The sequence below is a fragment of the Euleptes europaea genome, chromosome 5, assembly GCF_029931775.1.
Source record: "Euleptes europaea isolate rEulEur1 chromosome 5, rEulEur1.hap1, whole genome shotgun sequence".
Taxonomy (NCBI): Eukaryota; Metazoa; Chordata; class Lepidosauria; order Squamata; family Sphaerodactylidae; genus Euleptes; species Euleptes europaea.
The window spans coordinates 98860404-98879712 of NC_079316.1; the positions used below are offsets into that span (position 1 = coordinate 98860404).

Consider the following 19309-nt stretch of genomic DNA (forward strand, 5'->3'; position numbering starts at 1 on the left):
AGTGGGGGATCGAACCTGGTTTTCCAGATTAGAGTCCGCTGCTCTTAACCGCTACACCACACGGGCTCTCTAGATTCCCAATACTGGTAGCATAATTACAACCTAAAGAACTGGTACACTTGGAAGTGTACGTACAAAACAAAGTTTGTTTCTTTTATTCCCTAAGGCTATCACCTAGTCTTACATTAAGATTTTTGATTTTGCATCAGTTGATTGACAGTGCCATCCCATGCAGCATTACAGCCTTCTACGTATTCTGTACGTGTGCCACCCCCCTGATGGGGAGTGGCCAGGTCATCTGACCAGGTCATCCGGGCTGGTAGACCTGGCCCCCAGGAGGGAGGGAGGGAGAGAGAGAGAGAGAGAGAGAGAAGCAAGTGATCCCTGCTCCGGGAGACCAGGTGTTAAAGTACGAGTTGTTTTTTCTAAACTAAAACCTCAGTATTCAGGTTAAATTGCCGTGTTGGCACTTGGCGATAAATAAGTAGGTTTTGGGTTGCAGTTTGGGCACTCGGTCTCTAAAAGGTTTGCCATCACTGCCCTAGCGCATTGACTGACAGGGCAGGCAGGCTTAGAAGGGCCCGGAACAGACACGATCAAGGGAGAATGGTCTTGGCGAGTTGAACTGGTTGGTTGGGGCCCTAAAGCCTTTTTCCATAGGGCTGCCTTCAACCTAGTTTCTCTATCTTGCCTGGATCGAGGGGTGAAAAGAGCGCACGAAGTGCAGGAGGCCGTGACATGCCCTTCCCCCAGACATATCAAGCACCCCTTATGCTTGTGTTCTTCGACATTTTTGTCTTGCAGGTAGCACATTTTTTGAATAGCGCTCCTGAAGTCGTCTTCTTCTCTTTAAATGAATCTTGTTTTTTCATTTTCTCCATTTCTCATAGAAAGACAAGCCACTGAGGAGAAACAAGAAGAACTGGAGTGGAATAGTTCCTCTCTCTGCGGCAGCAGAAAGAGAACTGAGGGAAGCGTGCCCCCTCCCCTTTAGCCAGGTGACTGGAAGGGAAAACTGCAGCCCTGGCTGAGAGAGGGAGGGGAGCACTCTTTGGGGCTGTTGCTACGAAGGCTGGAAGCTAGAAATCTTTCTGTGTCTCACGTGGGACTGCACAGAAGACACGACGATGAACATGTTTTATACAATGGCTTCTTTTACATATACCACCCTAAGTGATTTGTTCCAATCAATTCACTTTATCGAACATTAAGGAAGATAAAAGTACCTTTAATTTGAGCTATGAATGGCTGCTCACAAGTGCAGAGATATTGCCAATTTAGTAAACAAAAGATGTCAGCAACTTTGATTGCCCCCCCCCCCCCAACAGCTCTTGTGGGCTTGGCGTTTCAATTTCTGGTAGAAAGAACTTCAAGAAAAGCTGTACTACAATACTGCAGCAGAGATTTCCCATGGAAAAGCATTTGCTTTTCTACTATGCATAATTATTTGCAGCAAACCCTTAATCTTGGCTTTAATCAACTAAGAGGACTCCACTTGCCACATTAGCCAACATTTCTGTAGCTCACCCTCCTTTGTTACAGCTAAGAATAGCTTCCCTAATGCCAGAGTTCTTCCGGCATCATCAGGCTGAAAGTCAAGACTAGGGACACATCAACTGTTGCCTAACACAACCGCAAGTGAAGTTCTGAGATACTGTAGGAAGATTAGTGCCATATATTTCTAAGACTAAGTTGTCAGTGGTTAAGTCAAGCGTTTTATTTTTGCAATCACTGTGGTACAGAGTACACAGAAACCCAACAGGCCAGGCAGTTTATGTAATAATGAAGAGAGTTAACTAGTCCAGAAGTTAGACTATTCCAAAGGGAAGGAACATCAGAAACAAACCAGGGGGAGGGGGGGGGAAGAGAGAGACTGTGCTTCAAATTTCCCAACACATTTTCTTATTCACAAGCAGAGTTTTCCATAACAGCTTCCCAGAATCTTGGTGCTTTAGCCATAAAGGGCTGTTTAAGATGACATTTTCCTTATGGAACTGCAAGCCAGTAACCTCAACCTGATAGAAATCTGTGTGCCCTCTTATGACAAATCAGCTGTGCTGTACCACACTTAGTTCAACAAAGGATTATCTATGACTGCATACTCTCCCTTAACCCAAAAGCAAGACAGATCACAGGGTGAAAGATATTCCATATTCAAGCACACACAACAGCCGCATGGTTCAATACGTATTCTAGGTTAAGATTCTAGGTTAAGACTTACTGACAGCAGGTTTTAAAGACACACTTGTAATGATATCCATTCAGCTACCACACAATATCTGGCTGTGTTTCTCATCCATGCATCCAAATATCTACTGTTGAAAGGATTTTTGTGCTGTATCACCCAAACACAGCAGATAATTCCAATCCCCTAATACTCAGATAAGTCTCCATAATAATCAACCTTAAGCACCAATGAAAGATCAACTTTCCATTGTGTGTGTTTACATTTTCTCCATCCCTATTCCACTGTGGTTTCTTAGAGGACAGGGAAGTCGACCACTTTTTACAAACTGTCACACAAATACATTGTATTCTAATCTTGAAAGAGACACAACTATCCAGTTTAAAAACCTCATAATTTGTAGCATTTATAGGCCCTAAAGCAGGCCATGCCAAACAAGGGAAGAAGCCAAAATGGTAACTCTCACAGTTCAGCTTTTAGGTACATAAAATTCAGTGCACATTTATCTACATCTCTAGTGATATTTTTACTGTCATAAAACACGTTTTCCAATGGACCAAGTTTTACCTTTTTTTGATTTTGCACCAATCTTCAGCTTAGACGGCCAAGCAATCTGGGTGTTCGTTTCTTCCATAATCTGCAAAAAGGACAAAAACGCTCAATTTAAACTTATTTTCCTTTTTGTATAAAACAACTGGCAGACAAAGGGCTAGTCTCCAGCGGCTCTTAACTGCTGCAAATTTCCAAGTAGTACCAAGAAAAACAAAACTATTTTGTCTCCAGTGGGAGTTAATGTAAAGTATACCAATGCCCAGCATCAATTTACTGAACTTTTAAAAATGTAACGTATCATATTCATAGAAATATGTAGAGACATTATTTTATTTTATTACATTTCTACCCTGCTCTCTCCAACCCGAAGGTCAGGCTCAGAGTGGCTTTACACTTTAACCAGTTCATTTCTTCTGCCATATTTAGCTTTTTCCACTTGATACTCTTTGTTTCCTGTATTTGCTTCTTCGTCTATTTCTCAAAAAACAAAACAAAAAAAGGTTTTCAAAAAGAGTTTTTTTAAAAGTAGTTAATACAGGAATTCTTTCATACTGGTTTCAAATATATCCTATTCTTCCTCCAAAGAGCTTGGAGCCGTTTCCATACAGTTCCCTAGAGGTTGGCTAACCAGAAGTCTCGCTAGCTTTATAGCTGAATCATTGCATCAGGGCCCTCCAAACCATTCCCAAATTCCTAGAAGCATGATTCCTTCTGAAGCCATGCAGCAGAGAGGTGCTCATTTTTGCAGGCTCCTAAGAATCCTGAAAACATTTCCTTTAAAAACAGCAACCCCATTCTAGTATACTGAGCAGTAATACTCAACTGTGCGTAGCTTTAAAGGTAAAGATGGAGGGGAACTTAAAGGACCTTGTCTATGAATTCCCATCTCATTATCCCTAGGCCCATCTTTTCTCTGAAAAGGTAGCTCTTGTGCTGAGAGATTCATTACCAAGATTTTCAGCATGCAAAGTTGTGCCCAAGTCCCAATTTAGGCCTTAACTAGGAACCGCTCCGGTCACTGGACTCCCCAACTCAGCTTATCATGCAAACTGAATGCCACTGTGTTCAGAAAGCAAGAGGGACTAGAGCAGGAGTCCCCAACTTTTTCCAGCCTGCGGGCACATTTGCAATTCGGACACAGCATGGTAGGCCCAGCAACAAAATGGCTGTCGCAAAATAGCTGCCACAGGAGGCGGAGCCTGCCACAAAATAGCTGCCACAGCTTAACATCAGTTACACAGTGCAGGTCAATACGTAAAGGTGCAACGATAGAAGAGTGCAGGTGTTAGAAGGTTAGAACTGCTTTTACAAATCATACTTTTATCTTGAGAAAAACGACCTGAGCAGGTAGCAAGAAAATGTGTGTGTGTGTGTGTGTGTGTGTATGTGTGTGTGAAGTGCCTTCAAGTCGCAGCCGACTTATGGCGACCCCTTTTGGGGTTTTCATGGCAAGAGACTAACAGAGGTGGTTTGCCAGTGCCTTCCTCTGTATAGCAACCCTGGACTTCCTTGGTGGTCTCCCATCCAAATACTAACCAGGGCTGACCCTGCTTAGCTTCTGAGATCTGACGAGATCAGGCTACCCTGGGCTAGATAGATATAGATAGATAGATAGATAGATAGATAGATAGATAGATAGATAGATAGATAGATAGATATAGATATAGATATAGATATAGATAGATATAGATATAGATATAGATAGATATATAGATATATAGATATAGATATATAGATATAGATATAGATAGATATAGATATATATACACACACACACTTTAGTTTAATATACAAAGGTTTGATAGAGTAAAGGTAAAAGGTAAAGGTCCCCTGTGCAAGCACCGGGTCATTCCTGACCCATGGGGCGACGTCACATCCCAACGTTTTCTAGGCAGACTTTTTGCGGGGTGGTTTGCCAGTGCCTTCCCCAGTCATCTTCCCTTTACCCCCAGCGAGCTGGGTACTCATTTGATAGAGTACAGTAGAACAATTGATGTTAGAAGGGTAGAACTGACAAAATCTTGATATTTCTATAAACTATACTTCTACGTTGAGTAAACTGTCTTGATTTATGTAGGCCATGCAACCATGTAACATCTATGCATATAAGAATTTTTTTCTTTCTTTATCTGAATTGTTCTATTTTTCGAATGTCCCCCCTACCTGTATTTCCCCTGCCCTTTTGCTCCATTTTAAAAATAAAACGTTGAAATAAAAAATAAAATAAAAAAAGAAAGTTCACACCCCAAAAATCTTGCTGGTCTCGAAGGTTCTACAGGCCTTGAACCTAGCTCTTCTAGTACAGACCAACATGACTACCATTTGAAATGAATAACAGACCTGTATGCACCTGTCATGAAGATAGTAGCCTGCCCAGGACAGAAATGCCTCTTAGATTTGATGTTTTACGTCTTCAGTATACACATGAATTATTATTATTCCCTGTGCACTGTCATACATAAAAATCTTCCTTTTGAGCAAAACCTCATCTGAAAATACATTTCAATCGTTCCAAACGAGCAATATCTAGCACTTGCATCATATACTGAAAACTGGAAAAAGCTATATCTAGCCAGCTACAATTTATGCACACTCAGTTCTTTCTCTTCATTCATACCCACCTTACCTTAATATGACATCTGCAATACATCAGCGCTGAATATTTTTATTACGTGTATTATTAACAACCTGCCAGCACAATTTCAGACTACATTTCTCCAAGACAAAAATATTTACCAAAAATTCCCTTCCTAAACTTGGCTGTCAGATGTTTAAACCAGCATAGAGTATTATTCTATTTAGAACCATAGAGTTGGAAGGGTCAACCAGGCCCATCTAGTCCAACCCCCTGCACAATGCAGGAAATTCACAACTACCTCCCCCTCACATCCCAAGTGACCCCTACTCCATGCCCAGAAGATGGCCAAGGTGCCCTCCCTCTCATGATCTGCCTAAGGCCATAGAATCAGCATTGCTGACAGATGGCCATCTAGCCTCTGCTTAAAAATCTCCAGGGAAGGAGAGCTTACCACCTCCCGAGGAAGCCTGTTGAACTGAAGAACCACACTGTTAGTAAATTCTTCCTAATGTCTAGACTCTAGACGGAAACTCTTTTGATTTAATTTCAACTCGTTGGTTCTGGTCTGATCTTCTGAAGCAATAGAGAACAACTTGGCACCATCCTCTATCTGACAGCCCTTCAAGTACTTGAAGATGGTTATCATATCACTTCTGAAGTCTTCTCCTCTTTAAATCTCACCTTTCCACTGAATATTTCTCACAAAAAAAATTGAACAACATTTAAAAGTGGCCAGGTTTCACAGTATAGAAGATCCTTAAAACATTGAAAATGAAGGTAACAGGGAGAGATCTAAGTTCAGCACACATGACCAATGTAGCAGTTGTCTCAACAAATTTTCTAGGAGTGAGGTTTCAGTGTAGATATGTATGTACTGCATAATAACCGTACACACTGACCAGAAGCTAATGTGTTGGTTATCTTACTTGTTCCTTTCCAAGCACACACACTACCAAAACTTTCATGCATTCTTTTAGAAGGGCACACTGTTTCTCAGTGTGAAGCTTTCTTTTTTCTGTACATTAAAATAGTATCTTCTGAACATTTAATTAATCCAGCCCAACGAGGTTCCCCAAAACAATCCACTAACATAATTTACTAGTTTGTGCCGCAAGTGACCTCTAATATGCCATGTGAAATTAAATAGGCTCCCATGAACTCAAATCTCCCATATAATGAGGGGACCTGCTGCACCTCTGCATGATTCTGTTGTACCCTCATCTCCTTCCAGTCAGCTTCTGTTGGGGATGGGTAGTGGTTCTGCATCAGGTGCGATTGATCCTATCACTCCCAAGGCACAGGATGCTGCCTGTTGAAACCGTATATAAGTTCCTGCTGCGAGGTTGCTTCTTTTCAATCTCAAAACAGCAGCTCATGCAGAAGCACATTAGATGGGCTGCTTTGAGGGCCTCAAATTAACTCAAGGCAGTCCCTTTCATGTTTAAAATCAGGTGCGTGTCTATGCTTTCCACCTTGGCTCAGAAAAAAAATCGCTTAGCTATCAGAAGTTTAGAGACATTGGCCTAAATAATGGAAAGAACTGTACAACTCAGAACATACTATTGCAATAAACATAAAAGGAACTTCAGGTGTCCTTCACTGGTTCCTTACTGCAAACACTTTGAAAAACAAATACACAAACCTAAATTCCTTAAGCTTATGCCCATTTCTATTGCTTATATCAATAGCATTCTTTGAAGCCACTATTTCCAGAGTAGGATGCCATGTGGAAAAAGCGGGAAATGTCAGCCAGTACACTTTGCTTTGTATGGGTTTCAGCAGCCATGGGATAATAAATTGCAGCTGGGAGGGGATATTTCCAAATGAGTGAAACTTTACCACTGACATGCAGCAATTCCTGAGAACTCCCAAACCCAGATGTGAAATAAGAAATGGAGCAGTATTAGGTTATGCTAAATCACTCAGGACTCCTAATGGTTCGCTGTAAGATTTGAGCACATAAGCATCTTGGCTTTAAAAATTCAAAGCTGTTTGAAATGACTAGTTCCTTTGAAGAAGGGATAGCTTGGAAGACTTAACATCACCTTCATAAGCACCCAATGGCATAGCTGCTCCCTTCCAAACCTGGCTTCTACCTAGATGACTCCTTTTTGAGTAACTCTCAAGAGAGCCAGCGTGATGCAGTGGTTAAGAGTGGTTGTTTGGAGCAGTGGACTCTAATCTGGAGAACCGGGTTTGATTCCCCATTCCTCCACATGAGCAACGGATGCTTATTTGGTGAACTGGATTTGTTTCCCCACCGCCTACACATGAAGCCAGCTGGGTGACCTTGGGCTAGTCACAGCTCTCTTAGAGCTCTCTCAGCCCCACCTACCTCACAGGGTATCTGTTTTGCGGAGGGGAAGGGAAGGTGATTGTAAGCCGGTTTGATTCTTCCTTAAGTGGTGGAGAAAGTCGGCATATAAAAACCAACTCCTCCTCCTCTTCTTCTTCATATGAACATAAGAACACAGGAAAAACCATGCTGGATCAGGCCAAGGCTCATCAAGTCCAGCAGTCTGTTCACACAGAGGCCAACCAGGTGCCTCTGGGAAGCCCACAAACAAGACAACTGCAGCACCATCCTGCCTGCGTTCCACAGCACCTAATACAATAGGCATGCTACTCTGATACTGGAGAGAATAGGTGTGCATCATGACTAGTATCCATTTTGACTAGTAGCCTCTCCTCCATAAACATGTCCACTCCCCTCTTAAATCCTTCCAAGTTGCCAGCCATCACCACATCCTGGGGCAGGGAATTCCACAATTTAACTATGTGTTGTGTGAAGAAATACTTCCTTTTGTCTGTTTTGAATCTCTCACCCTCCAGCTTCAGCAGACTACCCCATGTTCTGCTATTATGGGAAAAGGAAGAAAACTTCTTGTCCGTGGTCTCCATACCATGCATAATTTTATTTGCATTACAGGAACCACATGTACACAGTCACCATACAAAGGCAACACATGCACGACAACAGCAACCACACAGAATATATAAAGAATGGATCAGAGAGCAAATTCATGCATTTTAATCTCAAGGTACAACAGCTGATTCATATGGGCAATCCATATGCAATCTGGGTCTTTGAACATCTTTACCTTTTTACAGCTGCTTAAGCACCATTGCCCTGACCTGGGTAGCCCAGGCTAATCCAACCTTGGAAGCTAAGCAGGGTCAGCCCTGGTTAGTACTTGGATGGGAGACCATCAAGGAAATCCAGGGCTGCTATACAGAGGCAGGCAATGACAAACCGCCAATGTACATCTTTGGACAACTCCTAAGAGGTTGTTGTTAAGTTGGCTGCGACTCAACAGCAAAAGATTTTTTTAAAAGCAGAATTACTACAGACTCTATGGTTCCTCCCACATTGGTTAAGGGTTTTGCCCACCTGGTTCCCATAGCAGCATTTTTAGAATGCCATGCAAGTGACATCCAGTTTTTTGGGAGATCACATGTTTACTCCATCAGAGGAAGTACTTGGCCAGAATTCTTTTAAATGGAGACACTCACAAGTTCCCCATGTGCCTTGTACACGCATGTGTGAATTCAGACTTAAGGATTATTTAAAAGCAAGAATTTCTACTCAAACCTTGAAAAGTGTTTTTTTTTTAATTCAAGTTAATGCCAACACATGTCTGTTCTGAACGCACTGGTGGCAGTGAAATATGGTTAAACTGACAACAGATCACAAACTGCATTATTCTGCAGAAGATGGGATAAATTAAATGGCTATTTTTAACAACTGCAACACAGCCAAAGTTTCTACATGGTTCAATTGGCTAGGCTACTCCATGTTTCTGGATTGAACCAATCTGACCTTGTTTTACTGGCAATCTTGAAAGTGGGAGAAAAGCTTTACACACATTATGCTCGGCTTTATTTTTTACTTTGTGTGCAAAAGGATCTTAAACTTCAAAGCCAGAGTAGCATGATGGATCTGGGTGATGTGGGTTCAAATCTACACTCTGCCATGAAGCTCACCTTGGGTCAGTCACCCACTCGGCCGAGGCTACCTCTCAGGGTTGCTGCGATGATAAAATGAAATAGGAGAGAACCTTGTATATTGCCCTGCCCTCCTTGGAGAAGGGGCAGGATAAAAAATGTACAAAATATGCAAGCCAGCAAAAGTAAATGATTCACTCTTGGTTCTTCAACCTTCATTATTTTGATGCTGAGAAGTTACAGGCTCATAAGAAATATGAACTAAATTAAATAAGAGGCATTAATCTGTTGACTCATCATCGCACAGGAGCCCAAAGGAAGGCCTTCTCCTTTCACAAGTTCGATTGCCAAATATTTGCCCCGTGTGAAAGTTTCCAGTTTGGAAGCAGATGAATTTAGCCACGGTCGTTATTGCCTGCAGCAATAGTATCATTTTCCTTCCTTACGGTCTCCAACTCCCTATACTTCTCTCTTCAGAAACCTTGGCTCTCTTAATGTTTTTCTCATGTGAATTAAAAAGTGACTGGAGGAAACTAGGCAGACAAGACAATGAGTAAGCCATGAGCAACTCCCCCAAAAACTGCTCTAAAAGGCCTAAAGGCCATTCCCAGGTTTGTTCTTCAATGGGACTATTCCATATACTGCCCAAGCTTGTATTTTGATGTGGCCCATGAAAAGACGCCAAAATCCTTAGGTCAGTTGTACCTTCCAACCTTCTGGAGAACTTAAGAAACTAACATCCATAAATGGTGAGTGCAATAAAAATGAATGGAGCCATTTGACCCCTGGAAAGACTAGGATGCAGGTCCAATACTTGCATGAATAAGGAGGAGCTTATTCTCTTATTTATTTTTTGTTCCCAAAAACCAAGTTCTCTTCTCCACATTCATAGGCAGTACAATTTTCCTTGATCCTGACATCACTATCCTGAGTATTTCCCCGCCTCTGCCAGCAGCAACCAGTGACATAATTTGGGGAAAAGCATAAGAGCCCCGTGGCGCAGAGTGGTAATGCTGCAGTACTGCAGTCCAAGCTCTGCTCACGACCTGAGTTCAATCCCAATGGGAGTCCGTTTCAGGTAGCCAGCTCAAGGCTGACTCAGCCTTCCATCCTTCCAAGGTCGGTAAAATGAGTACCCGGCTTGCTGGGGGTAAAGGGAAGATGACTGGGGAAGGCACTGGCAAACCACTCTGTAAACAGAGTCTGCCTAGGAAATGTCGGGATGTGACGTCACCCCATGGGTCAGGAATGACCCAGTGCTTGCACAGGGGATCTTTACCTTTATAGAGGCAAGACGAAATCCTGTATATTTCCTAGGACATATATGTGGACTTCCTTTTCACACCTGAATATCACACTGAACTTAAAAGCTGAACTGCAGCACATTGAAAGGATGTTGAATAGCTCTGAAGTGTGACGTTCCTCAGATGGTTTGCAGTTTCTGCTACTTAAATGTTCTACCTAATGTTTTCATCACTCTGACCTGGATAGCCTGGGCTAGCCTAATCTTGTCAGATCTTGGAACTAAGCAGGGTCAGCCCTGGTTAGTACTTGGATGGGTGACCACCAAGGAAGTCCAGAGTTGCTATGCAGAGGCCATGGCAAACTACCTCTGAATGTCTCTTGCCTTGAAAACCCTACTGGGTTGCCATGTCAGCTGCGACTTGATGCCACTTTACAAGCACAATGGTTTTATCCAGGAATGAAATGCTGTCGATGGGGAGGAAATATATATATCAGACACCCCTCCCTTCAGCCCCTAGAAGGCAAGGTTTCTCATTAGAGCATGGTGTGGATCATGCTGATTCAAACCTCAGCAAGGTAAGAAACATCTGAAAGTACACAACCTGCTCTAAAGCTCAGCACAGTACACTCCCCCAAATCCCCCACCAGCACATACAAAGGATTTGAGGTAAAGGAAAGGGTCAGTGGTAAATCAAGCCACAATCTCTAGACAACTGTACAAATGTTTTTGAATCTAATTACTACAGAACAGAAGCTAGAGTTCAATTTAAGTGAACACTGGCAACTTCTCACATGTCTGAGAAAATCCTTCTAGAAGAATAGTTGGTTTTTATATGCCGATTTTCTCTACCTTTTAAGGCAGGGATGGGGAAAGTCCGGCCCGGGGGCCGTATGCGGCCCCCGAGGACATTTTCAGTGGCCCTCGGGAGCTCCAGGGCCCAGCTGCGGAGGCGCAGCACAGCGCAGCCCTGCCCGAGGGTGCTCCTGGGGCCGTGGCGCCCTTTGGACCTCCTCTCGTTGACTGCTGGTTGGCAAGAGGAGGGGGAGGGACACTTCCCCCAAGGCATGCAGGAACGCCGCGGCACACTGTAAGCCCCTCTCACCGCCTGTCAAGCTCCTGGGGGCGGAACATGCGCACAGGAGCTGATCGGGCTTGGAGGGGCCTTTTGTGGACTCGGGTGGGGGGTGGAAGGGCATGGAGGCTGGGGCCCGGCTGTGTGTGCTGCCATATGTGTTGGGGGAGGCGGAGAGCCTGGGGCCCGGTTGCATGGGGCCGGCGTGTGTGGGGGGGAAGGCTTTTCTCTCTTCCTCTTTTTCTGACACTCTTTCTCCTTTCTACCCCTCTCTCCCTCGTCCTTTTCTCCCCCTCCATTTCTCTGTCTTCCTTCTTTCCTTCCCTGAGGATCAGCTGCGGGCTGCGCCCCCCTGGCGCCTTGTTTGCTCGGGGCCCACCGCTGGCTGCTTCCTGCCTGGGAGAGGGGGAGGGAGCGGGGGTGCCCTCCAGGCTTTCTCTGCGTGGCCTCCCCTGTGGTTGCTAACCTCCAGGTGGTGGCTGGAGACCTGGCAACCCTAGCCTTCCCCCCCCAACGCACTGAGAGATCTACACCTGGTTATGGCCCCCGAATGATGTTATAAATGAGCAAATGGCCCTTGGCAGGAAAAAGGTTCCCCACCCCTGTTTTAACAGGAATCAAACAGGCTTACAATCTCCTTCCCTTCCTCTCCCCACAACAGATACCTTGTGAGGTAGGTGGGGCTGAGAGAGCTCTAAGAGAGCTGTGACTAGCCCAAGGTCACCCAGCTGGCTTCATGTGTAGGCGGTGGGGAAACCAACCCGGTTCACCAGATTAGAGTCCGCCGCTCATGAGGAAGAGTGGGGAATCAAACCCAGTTCTCTAGATTAGAGTCCACCGCTCTTAGCCACTACACCACACTGACTCATAAGCCTGTTATGACGCACCCCCTCTTTCAACCACTTGAGAGAAATAGGACACAAGAGGCTTTTTAACTTAAAACAGGGATGCTTATTGAACAGAAGCCACAGAGATTGATTTTCAAGGAAAAGGCAGAAATTGGAGGGGAAACTCAGAGTCAGATTTATATACACAAGATTACTTCAGAGAGATAGCTTAGGTGTTTTCTTTAATCATGTTCCTTCAGTTCTTAGTTTCAAGCTTAGTTCTGCCCCTCAGAACTGTTACTCAGATTCAGACTCTGTCCCCAGCCGAGCTCACAGGAGCGAAGGACGTCTGAGTTCCTTTCCCTCCTCAGAGAACTCACAGAAGTTTGGCCAAATATCCAAAATCCCCCTTCCAGTTCTCTCTCTGACTACCCCACACCAGTGGCCATAATCCTCCACACCTCCCTGCTACCGGAACAGCTCTACCTCAGAGACTAATTCCCCTTTGTGACCTGAGGAGTCCTCTCTAACCCAATTCTCACTTCTGTCACCCCCACAGGTTGTGTGTTTCAATAGCTTCGGCTTCAACAGAACCCCTCAGGTTGACAGAGTACAGTCTGGCTGCCGCTCAGTCTCGCTACCAAGCTCAGAATCTATCACAGCCTTCTCTGGCTGGTTCCAATCTTGGGACTCCTTTCACAGCCTCCTCTCAGGCTGGGTCCCAAGCTTCGAATGCTTTCTGTCTCTCAGAGCTCAGAGTGTCAGCTCTCTGGCTCTGCCCACTCTTGGTCTGTCAGCTCTTGCTGCAGATTAACCCCTTATCAGTCACACCTGTATTCAAGAAAAATATGCACAAAATGGGGGGGGAGTGCCGTCAACTTGGTGCGGACTTATGGCGATCCCGCATGGTTTGCAAGGTGACATATTTCATCATAAAAGCATACTATGAATTTCAAAAAAGAAATATGGGGAAACCTTTCCAGGATCCAAGCCTGGAGTATGTCTCCTCCAAACATTAGGTTAATTGCTGGAGATGAAGTAAAAAGTCAAGTCTCATGTTTTGAGAAGCAGAAGGTATTTGAACACAAGAAACAGCCTTATACTGAATCAGACCATCAGTACATCAAGATCAATACTGTCCACTTAGACAGGCAGCAGCTCTCCAGGGTCTCAGGCAGAAGTCCAAATCAAATCAAACTTTATTAACACGGTCAATTGACCAATCACTTGTTAATACATCCGAGTATCTAGACTTGATAGTTTTGGACCGTAGGATTACAAACTGCTTGTATAAATAAGTGTATAAGATAAATAAAAACAACCTCTGGTTAAAATTATCACCTTAAAATTTATAAAATCACAAATTTTATATCAGGCAGAAGCCTTTCACATCACCTACTGCCAGTTCCTTTAACTGAAGATGCCAGGGATTGAACCTGGGACCTTCTGCATGCAAATCAGATGCTCTTCCACTAAGCCACAGCCCCTTTTCCTGCTGAGCAGGCAGAAAAATCAGAAAGCCCAATACCTGTAATTTATCAGGCCAACCCAAAGGAATTACACAGCCTGCCAGTCACAGAGGCCAATGTGGCACACCTCTGAAGAGAGTTCCAAGGCCTGAGGAGGAACACCATTCCAGGTAGCTCACAACCTAGGTCTTCGCCACAGACCGAAGTGTCTGCTTCAGCTTTTAGGAGTCTGGCCAAAGCAATAAATCTCTCCATGCTTATTCACCTTATCTGCCGCAAGTCTTTAAAAATACGCAATTTCTCTTACCTTCTGAAAAAAGTCCTCCCCACTTTTGCCTTTTCCTTCAGCAGCAGCTGTAAATAAAACGACACACGTTTAAATACGATATCATCCACTTCTTCAACCACAGCATTTTGGCCATATACTCATTTCTTATCATACCCTCATTTAATCCCAACTCAGGACAATCCTGGCTATGACTCTCGTCCCCACTTCCGCAGTGATGCAACGCCGCCTCGCGAGTGCCGACAATTTTCTTGGAAAAGCTAATTTGGCCGCAATGGCAAAAGTTGTGTTTATTGACGAATTAAAAACAACAACGAGATCTTGTGAAGCAATTGCTTTTGAAGATATATTGGGCACCCTCCTTTGCCCAAAATATGAAAGGAGGGGAAAAATAAGAACCTAGTACAAGGCACTGGTTGCTTAATAAAGATTCCGATTTTCTGCCAAATTTACATGCATTTTAAAGCAGAGGAAGCACCTTTCTACAGAAATAGGATGCCGGCAAGGGGGAAAGCTGTCCAGTGGAAAACTGCGTGCACTGAATAAAATGAAAAAAAAAAAAAGCTTTTATCCTTACTCTAATTTCATCAGACCATCACTACAGCCACTTTCGTCCAGCTTTTTAAAATGCAAATATTGATACAGGTTGCCTAATCTGAAATCCAAAATGCTCCAAAATCCAAAACTTTTTGAGTGCTGACATGACACCACAAGTGGAAAATTCCACATTTGACCTAATGTGGTTCAATGTATGTAAAATTTGTTTCATGCAAAATTATTTAAAATAGTGCATAAAAATTACTTTCAGGCTATGCGTATAAGGTGTATATAAAACAAATGAATTTCGTGTTTAGACTTGGGTATCATTCCCAAGGTACCTCATTATGTATATGCAAATATTCAAAAATTTGAAGAAAAAACCCTGAAATCTGAAACACTTCTCATCCCAAGCATTTTGGATAAGGGATACTCAACCTGTACCTTTATTCAAATGAAGGAACATGGTTGGCTTTTCTACAGTAACGGAATTGGTTTCAGAGAGGTAGGAATTGGTTTCAGAGACATATGCATGGGAGGTTTTGCCTTGGATTTGCCACTCTCTAGATAAACATTTTCCCCATCCAAATTCTCAAAACTCAAAACTAAGCCCCCGTTCAGAGTTTTGAGAATTCAGATGGGGAAAACATGCATCTAGAGAGAAGCAAATCCAAGGCAAACCCCCCCCCATGCATTAATGGCCACAGCATGGCTATTCAAATCAGGATGATCCTATCCTGCATCTCTTCACTAGGGCTGGACTGAACCCAGGAGTGTGAGCAACCCCAATGCAGTATCACAAGCTGCTTTTGAATACCTTAGTTTCACCTGCTGTTTGCTATGAGAAGCTGCTGTTCAACCATCTTATGGCCCCAACCACCTTGGGTACACACAACTAGAGATGCACCTTTCCCTGCATAAGTTTCTGCATTGGCTTTTACAACGAAAGCTGCATTGAATCATCGAAAGGAGCTGTCATTAGACTGGAACTGGGCATGAACACAACTTGTTGCCATGACCACTGGCTCCTCTCTCTCCTCCCACATGCACAGAGTATAACTGAAACCTTGCCCTGGTTTCATCAAGATCCAGCTTGCTGTGACTTCTCGATGCTGGACTCTTAGCAAACGGGAGCTTGCTCACTCTCCACAAGCCAGAGTTATAAGACCTCAGTTAAATGCCAGTTTAGAACTGCAGCTCCATTTTGCCATGGTACCTAGATTCAGAATTCAGTGCAAATCAGAGCCTGATCAAACCAAGAACCTTTCAATCAACAATTTGCAACTGGAGGAGGGAGGAGCATGGGGAACACAGCATCAAGCTGTGTTCATATTCAAGTGCGGTTTTATTAAACTTTATCATAAAGTCAGAATTCAGCCAAAGACTGAGATGCTGAGAATGTCCTTGAATGAACAATCACTGTACAGTCAAAAGAATAAAATTCCATACACCCCCAGAAAGCTTACTTTCTTCTTCAGCCACAAATACACCGTTTCCAAGATATTCCATTCAAAAATATCAGCGTACGAGTGAAGTAACACTACTCCTAACCCAATGTGGTATGCTTTGCTGTTAGTGCACCTGTGAACACAAAGTATCAAGATCTACGCTAATACCTTAGAACAGTGGTCGGCAAACTGCAGCTCCCAAGCCATATGGGGCTCTTTGGCCCCTTGAATGCGGCTCTCCCCGGGGCCCGGGCGGCTGCAGTTCCTGGCCCAGCCCAACCGCCGGCGGGATCCCACCAGCCGGCCAGGAAGCCGGCTCCCCGCGTCCCCACCCCCCGTCCGTCGGCTCAGCGGCTCCTCCGCATCCCCGTGCCCAGCCAGGCAGAGGTGCCGCGCTCCCGCCGGGCTCCAGCATGCCCCAGGCGGGAGGAGCCAGCAGGCAAGTGGGAGGCGGTGCCCCCCTCCCCCGGCCTCCCCTCCTCTCTCTCTTTCTCTCTCTGGTGGGGAGGGATCAGAGGCGGCGGGGAGAGGCGGCGGCCGGCCACCCAGGTTGCTGCTGCAAGAGGGGGGAGAGGCAGGCTCTGCCTCACGCTGGGCTGGAGAGGGCTGCGGCAGTGGGGCGCGGGGGAATCCCTCCCAGAGGCTGACTCCTTTGGCTGGGGGTGGGGGTCAGGCACGATGGACTTTGATGGACCAAGAGTCTGATTCAGTATAAGGCAGCTTCATGTGAGTGCAATTGGGGGGGTCCCCGAATCTCTCCTCTCATTGCACCTTTCAAGCCGACCGCCTGCCAGTGCCCAGCGCCAGGAGGGCGGGGGCGGAGAGGAGCCCCCTTCCTGGGGGGGCAGTGGCAGCGGGGAGGGCCTCCGAGGGTTGGGCAGCCAGCCTCGGTTGCCGTTTTATTGGGGGGGGGCTTGGGAACCGGGAGGGGGGAAGTCTGCACTTGCACCGTTTGGGAGGGGCTGTGAGTCAGTGGTGGAGCATCTGCTTGGCATGCAGAAGGTCCCAGGTTCAATCCCCGGCATCTCCAGTTAAAGGGAAAAGCAAGTAGGACAGTGGCTCTCAAAAGAAATCTCAATCGTTGTACTGTTGATATTTGGCTCTGTTGACTAATGAGTTTGCCGACCCCTGCCTTAGAACAAGGAACAGCTTCTCATTGTGAGAATGTCACTCCAGTTAATACTAAGCCAACCTTAACCTTCACACAAGTGCTAAAAGAAGGTGGTACTTGAGAACCTTAAAATGTTTTTCTAGCTCTGCTATTTCAACAAAGAGTCATCAATTGCTGGGTTGGGGGTGGGGAGGCTAAGAGGCCAGACCTCCATAGCGCCAGAACACTTGGTCTTCTAGATACTAAGTATGACCATTCATGTACCAGTTAGAATTTTTTAATAGTTTTGTTCACCAAAACATACTATCAGCAATAATGAATTTCAGTAAGACTGTGTCTGTTCAAAAGAACAGTGGAGAGAAAAACCACTTAACAAGTAATTATTGAAGTCACTACCTTACTCAATTTACTGTTTGATTCAAGCTCCACTGGGAAGTTGCATCTATGCTTTTTATGGTAACCAACACAAGTTTAACTAGAGATATAGCAGTTCATAACCAAAACTAATTTAAAAGAATTTTTAAAAATTCATCTCATTTAAAGTTTACTTCTAATTTCTTGACAATTTTAAAATGTTGCATTGCTTTAAAAAAAAAACACAACAGCAATATTAAAACTGAACCAGAATGCAATGAGCAAACATTTCAGATTGTTTTTTGTGTCTGGTGGGCAGGAGGGTAATTAGAACAAAGCAAGGGAGTTGTGCAATACAGGAGAAGACAACAGAACTGCTCAGAATCCTACCAGATGGTTGAAAGATTTTATTTAGCTTTAAATTAACATGTTTGAGTTTGAGATAAACCAACTAGAATGCATCACTGTTTAGGCATTGTATCAAGTAATGGGAAACTAAGTCAATGATTAGAAAAAGATTTTCCCCTTTGGCAATGTACAACCCACAATTTTAGATCAGTCTACCTGGCTATGGGGAAAGGGTGGAGGTGGAGAGAAGTAGCTGTGGGAAGGCCATCTAGAAAACAAAAGTGACCTGTCGAATACGAAGCCTTTATTGGCATTAGTAATACAAACAGTAGCGTCAGCATAAATATAAAACACAATTTAGGATCACTTCCATAAAAGTGACCTTCAGGATAAGGGTCAGTCAAAGAGTAAATACCCTGCCCCATACTCAATGTCACCCTAACCAGCTTCACAACCACCCATGAGTTAACCTCACACATCAAGCAAAGTACTGCTCTGGCCTTTGCCAGATCTGGTCCAACGGCAGTCCATGAACTTGACCTGGCCTCTAAGGCAATGACACCAGGTTTTTTTATTCCCATTATATACAACCTTCTGAAATTTAACCGACAGCGCATTCTTTACAGGTGTGTTGAAAGCTGTATCTACTCCTGCTCAAATATATATGTTAAACAATGTGTATTTTCTTGTGGTTTCCCCAGTTATCGTGCCATATAGTGTTTCATGCGCTCCTCATTTTCAGCCAATATGGAGCTGCAGAAGTCCCGTCCAACACAAACAGGAGCAAGTTGAAACAGGTGTTAACTATTATGGTCCCCGGGAACTTCAAGGTTTTGTCTACTTAACCATGAAAAAACACGATTGGAAAATTCTTAAGAGATCAAATTTTTAAAACGGTCTTGAAATTCTACTTTAAGTATTATTTCAGTTCCAAACAGTTTACTTCAGCAGGCTGTAATATATTTCAAAAAGAATAATGACGCTAGCAAAATTTTCTTTGAATTCAGAATAACTGTAGGTCTCCTGCAAATATTTTTAATCCTTAAGCTTTCATTTATCAATGACAATCCCTGAAGTTTTGCATTGATGTGGAATAAAGCTGTGGAAGTCACTCTGGGTTCTCAGTCCCCAACTCAATATGTGCAGCCTACTAGTAGTGATTCTAGTAACTAGAACTTTTAATGGGATGCCTATTTCAGGACGCCACAAGAAAAGAGCCTTGGACTACTTACCGTGAAGGCTCTTTCTGCTCTGAGGTATGGAGGGCATCTTCAGCTCGGGTTATTCCCTTCTCTTAGTCAGGGAGGCAGGAACAAAAAACACCAGCCTTCCTGTCTCCCAGGGGAAATGA

At 44.2% G+C, this 19309-nt stretch overlaps 1 protein-coding gene across 1 annotated transcript in view; it reads right to left on the reverse strand.

Annotated features, from left to right (window-relative positions):
• Nucleotides 1–19309, reverse strand: part of BICC1 (BicC family RNA binding protein 1) — a 155982-nt gene that overhangs the window by 85621 nt on the left and 51052 nt on the right. The window contains exons 2-3 of the mRNA XM_056849360.1: nt 14182–14228; nt 2753–2822 (exon numbers count right to left, since the gene is read on the reverse strand). Of these exons, the coding sequence (XP_056705338.1) occupies nt 2753–2822; nt 14182–14228 (117 nt within the window). The remainder of the gene's footprint in view (nt 1–2752; nt 2823–14181; nt 14229–19309) is intronic.